Source organism: Zingiber officinale, chromosome 5B (genome assembly GCF_018446385.1).
Source record: "Zingiber officinale cultivar Zhangliang chromosome 5B, Zo_v1.1, whole genome shotgun sequence".
Taxonomy (NCBI): Eukaryota; Viridiplantae; Streptophyta; class Magnoliopsida; order Zingiberales; family Zingiberaceae; genus Zingiber; species Zingiber officinale.
Window position 1 is genome coordinate 96699815 of NC_055995.1, and position 11045 is coordinate 96710859.

Here is an 11045-nt window from a genome sequence, read left to right on the forward strand (position 1 = left end):
AATATAGTAAAATATTAAACTAGGTTATTCATTAAAACCTTCAAACAAATAAATTTTGATTGTATTATCTAGATTAAATCAAATAATATTTGGTTATGTTTTATTTCTCATAATTTTGATTATGTAATTATCATATAATTACATAATCAAAATTATACATGATAATTTGAACTAAACATATTCCTTGAGTTATCTCCAAATGCATCATAATTTTTCTTAAATAATGGAAATTAGGATTTGAAGGTACTGACCAATAATCTCAGATTTCGTCTATTTTTCTATATTCAGACTGGTGAAAATTTTTTATGAAACCAGATTCGACGTTACCGGGACTTATTAATCATTTTTTTTTCTATATTAAAGTCGTGTTTAACGGGACGATGAGTGAGATGATTGGGCCTAACTAACTAATGGGCCGGATTTAAAATGATTCTTATCGTTCTCTCTCTTCTCTATTTAGATCCAATCATTCCCTCGTGGTGGTGTCGAAACTGTAGGTCAGGAGTGTGTGCGAAAACCCTAATCCTGTTATTCTCGCTCGCGATCTCTCGATCTCCGCTATGTCGTCGAGGCAAACCTACAGCTATGGTGGGATCGGTGACAGCTATCGCTCAAGCTACGGAGGCAGCGCGTACGACGGGGCCGGCCTCTCCTCCATCTACGCCTACCGTACGTCCCCACGCTTACCCAGCGTCGAGACCTACTCGGCCACCGACACGGCCTCCTTGTACGCCGACAAGCTAGCCGCGGTCTACTCGAAGCAGGGTCTTGGCGCCTCCAGCAACTACTCGGCGGCCACCTCATCGCTGTACGGAACCTCAGCCTACGATCCTTCTCTACTCGCCGGAACCAAGCGCTCTATGGAAGGTTGGGACATCTTATTTTACGATGATGGTTTTCATTTTGACGCCGCTTAATAACTCTAATACCTGTATAACAACTGTTGGGAAAAGATTACATGCGAAACCTGCATTAATACGGTAATGTAGACCCACTTATTATCAGTAAGCCAAAGGTTGTTACTTTTGTAGTCTTATACTCTGTGATTCATCACCCAAAGCAGAATGAATATTGTTTTTTTCTCTCTTTCCGTTGGTAGATGTAGTAATATCCGGCAGCTGCAAAATTTTCTTGCATGAAATTAAATGTGTTTCCATAGCATCTGGCCATTTCTGTTCTCAGAGTGGTAGCATAAAACATACAAAATCCACTAAAGGCATCTTCACATATTACTAACTTGTTAGAACACATTTAGTGAATTAGCTTAGTGCTGAATAAGAAAGGGAACATTATTACTATTACTATTGCACTAACTGACTTTTTCATCATATTCCTTCAACAATGGTTCCATATCATTTCAGCACATATAAACTGTGAATATAAAAGGTGATTGTTTCTGTATATACAAAATGCTCTTGGAATCATGGGTTTGAATTAGTTTATACCATAATCGATTGGACTGATATTTACTGGGATAGTGAAAGCGATATCATGTTCCAAACTGTGTTGCTAAAGAAAAAAAGACCTTTTGGTTCTTACTTTGCTAGTATTAGTATTTTCTTGGGTGGCAAGTATCGGTGGGCTCTATTGGTATCTAAATCTATGCCGCACCATTTGCTAATTGTTCTTCTAGTAGCCTAGATAAAATACATTTAATTGCTGAAGCTTGCTAAAGAATTGTTCCTTATCCAGTATGTTTTTATATTAAACTTGAATGTATCTTATTCGTGTATACACTATGTTTATTTGATCCCTACTTGCCACTGTATTCTCTTAATTGCTAGTTATCTACTCCCATAAATATTTGATTACTATTTCTGATTTAAGTTAGATTATTATGTTATGTACATAATGCAATTAGATAAGTGAAATTCTGACTTAGGTTATCTTATGTTTTTCCATCAGTACTTTGACCTTTCTAAAAGTTTCTTTGAAAATTTTGTTTCATTTATTATTTAATTAGATGTAATGGGAGATATAAGCATAATTTAATGAAGTATATCATATACTAAACTTGGTGTCTTATATTATTTTTTTGTATTATGTATATATAGCTTTCTACCATCAGACACTTCTTGGAAGTCATAACAGTTTTGGGGAAACTGAGGCTTTATTTTCTTCAAATTCTTTGATCAAACGCCCTAGATTTGAAACTGGAAGCAATCTTCCTATATATCCTCAGAGACCAGGAGAAAAGGATTGTGCTTACTATATGATGACAAGAACCTGTAAATTTGGAGATGCTTGCAAGTTTGACCACCCTTTTTGGGTTCCTGAGGGTGGAATACCAGACTGGAAAGAGGTGATAATTGGTTAATTTATTATGATTTTGTATGATAAATACAATTTAGTGTACGTTCTTACACATAGGCATATGTCGGTTTGATTATTTTTATTACATTGTCAATATTTATTTTAAAATTTCTATATATTTTGGTTAAGAAGATATATGTAATTGGAGTCTTCGATTATAATCGTTTAAGGCTCAGAATGAATTTTTAGGGTGACCCTCAGTTCCAAGGAAAATGATTGACTCCTGTTGACTTTTTTTATTGTTTAAGGTGAATAAATATAGCACCAATCTGCATTTTTTAAAAAAATTCTTCTGTGAATGTAGTACTCATAAGCCTTATATGTTAACTCAGCTTTTGTGTTCTTTCTAGGACATCCTAATCTAGTACAGTCATGTAGTTCTGCTGGAGGAACTTTTAATGTTTTAAATTCTATGATGTATACAAACCAGCAGCAAACATCAGCTCCATATCATTCTGACTCAGATATTCAATGTGGGTGCAAATCCAATTGTCTTTGTAAACTTTTTTTACATGTGACCAATAGAAATGTTAAGTGCCACTTGAAATTGTGTGTTGGTATCCAACATAAATACAAAGGGGGTAAATGAGGAGCTCAAGTATCAAAGTTTGAACTCTGATGTTAAGCAACATGAATCACATATACCTTATCTTTTTTTTCCTTCAAAATTTTCACAAAACTCTCAATATAACTTCTTAGTCTTATTGTATGTGTACTAGCTATGCATATGTTGGGCACTTACTCCAATGCTTATTATTTTAAGATCATATCTAGTGGACTTTTCTGTCTCTGTGCAAGTATCTACATTCTGGGTCATAAACAAGCTATTATCCTGCAATTAGGTTTATGTTCGTGTCTGTTGATGGGGTTGCCTTATTAATTGCACTACTAATACCTTGTTATACAAGGACTAATGATAACTTAGTTTGCATATTCACCTAGATTCTGGATGATTTGAGGATCTCCTCAGTATCTAGAGTTTGTTTCTTAAAGGAAGTAACTATAGCAATGAGGCATGAGCGCCTATGCTGTGAAGAGTATGCCACTATGCCTAATATTTAACATCTTAAAAATGCTTACCATGTTCATTTATCATACGTGAATGATTGTGCAATTTGAGCAATTTTATAACATTGCATCTTATAAGCTATTTGAAAAAGTATTTCAACCTTTATTCAGAACAAGATCGTTGATATCCTTAGCTGTTGTTCCTATTGCATGGTTACAATTTCACGTCCTTTATTCTTGCAATAAAGAGTTTGTTATATGCTTGCTGATTTATTATCAATTAATCCACTTGTTGCCCACAGGCGCTTGTTATAATACTGAAGTAATTGTTTCTCTCAAATGATCATATTGTTACCTAGCTGATGACAGTGTAGTTTTTGTTACAGTCTCTTGGAATCTCCATTTTCAGCCAATTAAAAGCAAAGGCTTTCACTTACCTAGGCCATTACAGTATAGTGTGGTCTGTCCTTTGATGGACTGAGTTTTAACCAATTGAAATTAGATCTTGGATTTTGGTTTAGAATGCCCATGACCTACTTGGAGTTCACCCATGCAAGAAGCAAGCTACATTCTTCTGCTGCTGTGAACATCCCTTTCAAAAACAATTTTTGAAAGAATGTTTTCAACCTTAAAATTTATTGCATCTCAATTTTGTTATCTTTTCTTGATTTATGTAGTTTCTAAAGGCAAGGTGGAAAAAGGAATTTACGTTACTACCTTATACTGGCAGAATTTTATTAGAATTTTTCACTTACTAGTAGCCAAAGAGATTAATTTTTACATGAAGCCTTTTAAGCTTTAAAAATCCATAGCAGGCCAACATACAAGCAGCAGAAGAGTGGGTACCATCAGAGAGGTATTTGAAATACTAATAGAAACTGGAAGTTATCAATGGATAACCTCTAGAAACCCTTGTGTGCTGAACAAGGGTAGTGAAGTAGGAAAGAGTGAAGTCTCAAGGATAACCTTCCTTCTGGTTGTACCAGAAACAGTGTAGTGGATGTGCCTTCAGGAAAGAGCGATGTACTTGTGGTTCTTCTCTTCCTGTTGTCTCGCTCTTTGTTATCTGATAGGGATTTACTCTGTCACTTGAACTCGGTGGATATCCCCCCTTGTACATGTGTTGACATGACACAGTATGAGTATTAAAAAAGAGTCTGAGCAATTATACTTATCTGTGAAAGCAAGGGGAGGAAAAGTGACTGAGAAAGTTTGCCTACCTTGGCTTTGCAAGCATTTCATTGGTGTTGTGAATGGGGAGGGAGAGAAGTTCAGTGTTGGTGACATTGCATGGGGGAGGTGGTGTCAAGTGATTGCCTTATTGAGAAAGGAAGAGGAATTAGTTGTGTGAAGATTGGCTGTGTTGCATTGCTCGCATTTAGGGGATGGCCTAAATGGTTGAGGACTATGGTCATATAAATTATATCATGTAAGTTATTAATTATTATAAGTTATGTAATCGATACAAAAGGTTATATTATAATAATTTAAGTCATATTAACTTAAATTATAAGTGCTAGTTATTGTAATTTGTAACTTATATTGTTATGTACATAACATATATCACTTAAGCTACTAGTTGTATAACACCAATTATTAGGGTGAATGGCTATTGTATGACTTATAATATCCCATGAATTAGGGTTTGATTAATACCATTGACTTAAATTATATACATTATAATTGGATGTACATTAATGGACCATATAACTTAATATATATTGTTAAGTTAATAGATTAAATTTAGCTATTTTTGTATTTTAAAGATTTGTTATGTCCCTATACTGGTGTTCTAAATTTAGATTCTTTTTCAACAAATTCTTATATCCTCATCTAAAAAAATTTCACATGCTTGACTGTTGGAACCATACCCTTGTTAGATACTCGAGCACAAGTCTGAGTAATAATACTGTTGGATATCTATTCTTTATTATTTCAATGAAATTATTTTCACATTTCCCATCTCTATTTTTATTTTTCCTATGAACCATACTTGGTGCTATAGTGATGCAATATATCTCATTTATTGAGTTTGATTCTTTTGTGATGACCCTCTGAAAGTTGGAAAGTTAGTCATGTTGTCCAAAAGCTTTTATTTGATCTTTAGATTCTTAGAAAGATTTCTCGCTGGGCATTTATTGATTAGATTGTGTATTTTCTTTCTTTTTCCAATGTTATTTTCTGCAGATTCCTCTTGTCCCCACTAGTGAATCTCTTCCAGAAAGACCAGGAGAGCCTGATTGTCCTGTTAGTAGTTCTGGATATATACCCAATTTCTGTTTGCTTCAATTGTAATTGAAATATCTTTGTTATATATTTCCTTTTTCACTTGACATGTAGTACTACATGAAGACACAAAAGTGTAAATTTGGAATCCGTTGCAAGTTCAACCATCCGAATGAAAACTTAAATGGTTCTGCAAATGAAGTATCTTTAGGAGTAAGTAATATTTTATTTATTTTGATTCTTTTGAAAATTATTTTAATCCAAGTGTACTCTTCCTTGATCTTGCTTGCTGCATTTCTTTTTCATATGGGAACTCTGCTAAACTGCAGGGTGCTGAAACTACTGATGTTTCAACCTTGCCTGAGAGACCAACTGAACCTGTATGCTCGGTAAGTTGCTTTATTTGCAATCTTTTGTAAATTGATATGTGGTTAATCTAAATACACCCTGCTTCAGTTTTATATGAAAACTAAAAGCTGCAAGTTTGGAGCAAATTGCAAATTCCATCATCCAAAAGATCTTCAGTTGCAATCCAATGAACAAAATGGTGTGCAAGACTTATTAGGACAGCATGTGGAGGCAACTGTTGATGTCTCATTGTCAAACACACACATCCCAGTCACCCTTGCTTTATTGCATAATTCAAAGGGATTGCCTATTCGACCGGTAATACTTTGAAATAAAACTAATGAATTGCAACATGATGATTTTGAATATTGAGGTTCATTATTTAATTTTGTATACAATCAGATGGTTGTTCAGGACAATTGCGATCTTTGTTTTGCATAAAGAATAGGAACCTGCTCTAATCTTTATAGCATGTAATTATTTTTTCTCTTGTGTTGTAGGGAGAGGCAGATTGCCCATTTTACCTTAAAACTGGAAGGTAAATTCCTGCTTTCAGCAGTTGCAGCTTCTGTTGGTGTCAATCTTGGTTCTCTGAAGGAAAACTCAACCATTGTTTTTGTTGTCTTTCAGCTGCAAATATGGTGCTACTTGCCGTTTCAATCATCCAGATAGAAATGGTATGCTTTTTAAAGAAATTTGCCTGTACTTTTCAAGGTAAGTTTGCCTATTCTTGAGTTACAAAATCACTGAACTAATCTTTTTCTTGTGTTTTTTTTCCTTGTACGAAGCAATTAATCCATCACTAGTGGCTGGCCTGGCACCAACTGTCCTGCCAGCTGCTGCTGCTAGTCTTTCACTTGGAGTCTTGAATCCAGCTGCTAATTTTCTTCAAAATATAGATCTGCAGACTGCCCAAACATCAGTAAGAATAGGATGAACTGATGTGTCTCTACATGTTGCTATTTAGTCCCATGTGTGAGATATCATTTTTTTGTTGTTGTTGCAGCTTGGTATTCTTCCGACTAGCTATCCTCAAAGGCCTGGGGAAATAGAATGTGATGTACGTTAACTTTACCTTCTTTTAGACTTTGTAATGAACCACAGTATGATAGGAATCACAACATCTAGATTTTAAACCATTGCTACTCTGTTCCCTGTCCTAATTACTTTTATGGTCTCGGCTCCTTGGACTACTTCTATACTCTTTTAGATGCAATAATGCATTTCTAACATATTTTGATGCCTTTGAGTTAGCATTTTTTAAATGCATCTGTATATACACTTTGAATTTATAACAAATCTAGTCTAGAAAATCTTATGATTACATTTTTTGATTATATCTTCAAGTTATTATCTTCACATGACAAGTCAATCAGAGTGCTATTTATTGAATAAGACAACTAATGTAAAAATATATAGAAAAGAAGGATTTGAATATGATCTTATTGATTTGGAAAAAAATTTATGATAGATCCCCTTGACAATCATTGTGGCAACTATTATTGAAAAATAAATTATATAGTAACTATATTGATACAATGAAAAATGTATGATATTGTTGTTACTTAGTGTTACAGATACTGGAGTGTAACAGATGATTTTCCTATAGCACCTTTACATCAAAGATTACCTATTACATCAGTATTGGAGAAAGTATTAAATGATATTCAAGATGATTCTCTTTGGTGAATGCTATTTGTAGATGAAATTTTGCTAATTGGTTACAATGTAATTAGTTTAAATTGATGTTGAATAGTGGAGAAAATTTTAGATACAAAAGCCTTTTAAGATAATTAGAACCAAAAGTTAATATGTGAATTGTAGTTTAGATAAGAGGGATGAGAAAGATAACATGGACAGATCCAAGAGTTCTATATATCTTGGATATATTAATCAACAAAAATTCTTTAATTGATGAAGGCGTTATTAAAAGAATAAAGAATAAATGGTCAAAAAGGAGAGTAGCTCTTGGATTCTAGTGTTGTTAGTCATGCCCCTCTTAGGCTGAAAGAAAAAGTTTATTAGATATGGCTCGCCATACTTTATGAATCAATTTTGTTTTTTGAAAGCAACAAGAAAAAAAGTTAATATAATAGAGATGAAAATGTCAAGATGATAGTATAGAGTTAATTGAATGGATAAAATGAGAGAAGATTGGAAGAGATGGCATGGATATGTTCAAAGACTGCATGTCGTATTTTAATATTTTATCTATTAAAATTATTCAATTTATAATAGATTAATATATTTTTCAAAAGTTTTTTAACGAGTTGTGTTTATAAATAATTTAGTCAACTATGACATGGCACGGTAACTCATCAAATAGTGCCATGCAATGCATTAAGTTATGAGTTGGCTTAGATTCTACATTAAAAACCCTTCTAGACAGTTGCATATGCAGTCATCTGTTGTGAGTTGTATTACATATATACTATACCACATGTGATTCCAAATATGGGGTTGGCTTTAGTGGGTGAGATCAAATGGTTCGAAGCTACCTATTCAGCTATCAGCTTGAGTTGAACCATATCAAATGAAAATTTTGAGCATCACCTGTCCTTGTCCCCTTTGAATTAATGAATTTTTTTAAGATGTTTTTTCCTCTTGATTGTGAGATACTTTTGTAAACTAAACATTTGTTGTGATAACTTGTTACGTTAATGAACACTTGTTTTGCATGTGTCTAATTATATGCTTGTTACTTAGATGATATCTTCACATTATCGTGGGATACTTTTATGTAATTTGTTACTTTGTTATATTTCTTGTGCTTTTCATTACATGATTACCTATTTTTATGAGGAATTAGTGAATGGATAAGTTGATTAGTACACTTTCTTATATACATGTTAAGCATTTTTATCAATATATATATTTTTTAAAAAATTATTCAAAGGAATATTGACTGCACATGCCCTTGGATATGTGCTTCTCGTAGGTTAACCAAATATCACTTAAGTTATTATTCTCAAATTACAGATACATAACCAAATTTCAATGCTCATCGGTTCTTCATCGTTCTCTCCTTTCCTTTCTCTATCCAATTTTTGCTACAACTTCTTATCCTTGTTATATCACAACGCATCAATTCATCTGTTTCGGCTTGTTTGCATATCGATACAGCTACATCAATCCATCTATATCTCATTGATTCTTGAGAAAAAAATCACAGTCACATCTATCCATCTCTGTATCTCATTAGTTATCTCATCGGTTCTTCGGATGATGTAAGGCATTCTTGCTACATAACTTGAGGTAACCTAATTTCTACTTTGTTTTCGGATTAAGATTTTTATAGAATAAATCATACTAGCATTAAATAATGTTGTTTACAGTAAATATTCATTTTATATAATTTATGTGTATTTATGCATTATATTACACACGTAACGCGTGTGCGCGATGGCTAGTAGCAATTATCCATCTTGGCCTAGTTTATTTTTGTTTCTTAGGATCACTATTTTTTTGTTTTTCTGGTCAACATTTGACTCACATTGGTGCTTTAATGATCATGATTTTAGCTCTTTGGTCGAAGCTGTTTTACTTTCTTTGACATTGGCCTGCTATCTTGTTACAGTACTACATGAAGACTGGAGTCTGCAAGTTTGGAGACAGATGCAAGTTTCACCACCCTATTAACAGGTCAGCGCCAACCTCAGGATTACATCAGGCTTCTGAGCAAACTGTAAAGCTTACTCTTGCTGGGTTACCAAGAAGACAGGTATTATTGTGAAATCATCATTTTGCTCTTCCGCTATGAAGCTTTTTAAAAGTTTTTCTGCTTGTTTATGTAGTTTAGACTTTTGACAATTGCTTCTCTCATGCTATTTATCTTTCATATTCAGATGCCTATTAATGGTTTCATATACCTTGTTAGTTCTGAGTTTTTACTATTTTATGTTTGTGATTTAACTTTTTGACTTCTGTCTCCCATTTTACCTGCCCTAAACTTGTTCTATTTTGTAATTGGTTGAGTTTAGATTTAATTAGTTGTTTATTAACAAGGTCTCACACTGAAATTTAGAACAAGCTACTCTTTTTGTGTGGCTAAGGATTACCTACCCAAGCCTGTATGAACTATGAAGTGATACTGGGCGTCTTTTCTTGCTCATTGGTACTTGTTAGCATACAATCTACTTCATTAGATCCATGGAAAAATGTATAATCGAACTACATTGCAAATAAATGACTTATTGAACGAAAGCCATAAAGAGTGCAGCTTTTCTACTTAACTTTGATCATTCTTTGCTCTCAGTAATGGTTGATTGTCATTATACTAAAGATTCTAATATTTACTTTTTTTGTTATTCTTTGTTGTGCTACTGGTTAATTATTTTGTTTTTAATATCAAACTTAGAAATACTTACGCCATGAGAATTCTTGAATACTGGTGAAGTGCCTTATTGATGAACTTTGCTTTTTGGCAGGGCGCAACTGTTTGTGCATTCTACATGAAGACAGGCACATGCAAATTTGCTGCAGCATGCAGATTTGACCACCCTCCTCCAGGTGAGGCCATAGCTCTGGCAACTGTTCAAGCGACTAGTGGAAATGAGGCTGCTGCCGCCGAAGAAAAATGAACGTAGGTAGTGGAATACGGTCACAGTAACGTGTTTTCTCTGGAAATCTCACTGTTGTCTCTAGTTAATTAGCTCGATGATGTGAACTGGTAGGAAAAAAAATCACTGGGTGTATCAGATTTGTCTTTGCAAGTTTTGCTACCTGTCAATACCTTTCCCCCTTCTTCTGTGGCACTATCTGCTGTTAAAACATTTGTTTCCTCGCTATATCATGCATTGCATGAGTATGTATCTGTGATTGTAATCTGAAACTGTGAAACACTAGTCGATCCATTTTGCTACCTGTATGGGTTTTTGGTATCATGATTGTATCCTGTGGTTGACCTTGATTTGATAACCAAGCTTGACTGCTATTTTAAGTATAGTCTGCTAATCACGCTGAGCTGTCTGATAAGTTGGGCAATCGAGTCAGCTAGTCATAGTTGGCCTGATACAGCGAGCTAGGCACAGACAGATTGATTCATACTTGGTTCGACCTGTGGTTGGTTGCACTGATCGAGGCATTTGGAACTGATAGTTAAAGATGATAATGTTCGCTCCGGTCATATGAATGGAGATAAATGGGTCCGT

The 11045-nt window shown here is 34.1% G+C and overlaps 1 protein-coding gene across 1 annotated transcript; it reads left to right on the top strand.

Annotated features, from left to right (window-relative positions):
• The first annotated feature begins 460 nt into the window (after nucleotides 1-460).
• On the top strand, nucleotides 461-10775 carry LOC121985101 (zinc finger CCCH domain-containing protein 8-like). The gene is made up of 12 exons (XM_042538381.1): nucleotides 461-867; nucleotides 2055-2302; nucleotides 5509-5568; nucleotides 5662-5760; nucleotides 5877-5936; nucleotides 6004-6213; nucleotides 6396-6433; nucleotides 6526-6572; nucleotides 6684-6817; nucleotides 6902-6955; nucleotides 9473-9616; nucleotides 10323-10775. The coding sequence occupies exons 1-12, from the start codon at nucleotides 561-563 to the stop codon at nucleotides 10473-10475; spliced, it is 1554 nt and encodes a 517-aa protein (XP_042394315.1). The 5' UTR covers nucleotides 461-560; the 3' UTR covers nucleotides 10476-10775.
• Nucleotides 10776-11045: the final 270 nt, after the last annotated feature.

Bases quoted from the DNA above. Each gene is read 5' to 3' on its own strand.
- LOC121985101 (XM_042538381.1), top strand. From the start codon at position 561: ATGTCGTCGAGGCAAACCTACAGCTATGGTGGGATCGGTGACAGCTAT. The intron at 868-2,054 runs GTTGGGACATCT...ATGTATATATAG, and splicing joins AACCAAGCGCTCTATGGAAG to CTTTCTACCATCAGACACTT. The intron at 9,617-10,322 runs GTATTATTGTGA...GCTTTTTGGCAG, and splicing joins CTGGGTTACCAAGAAGACAG to GGCGCAACTGTTTGTGCATT.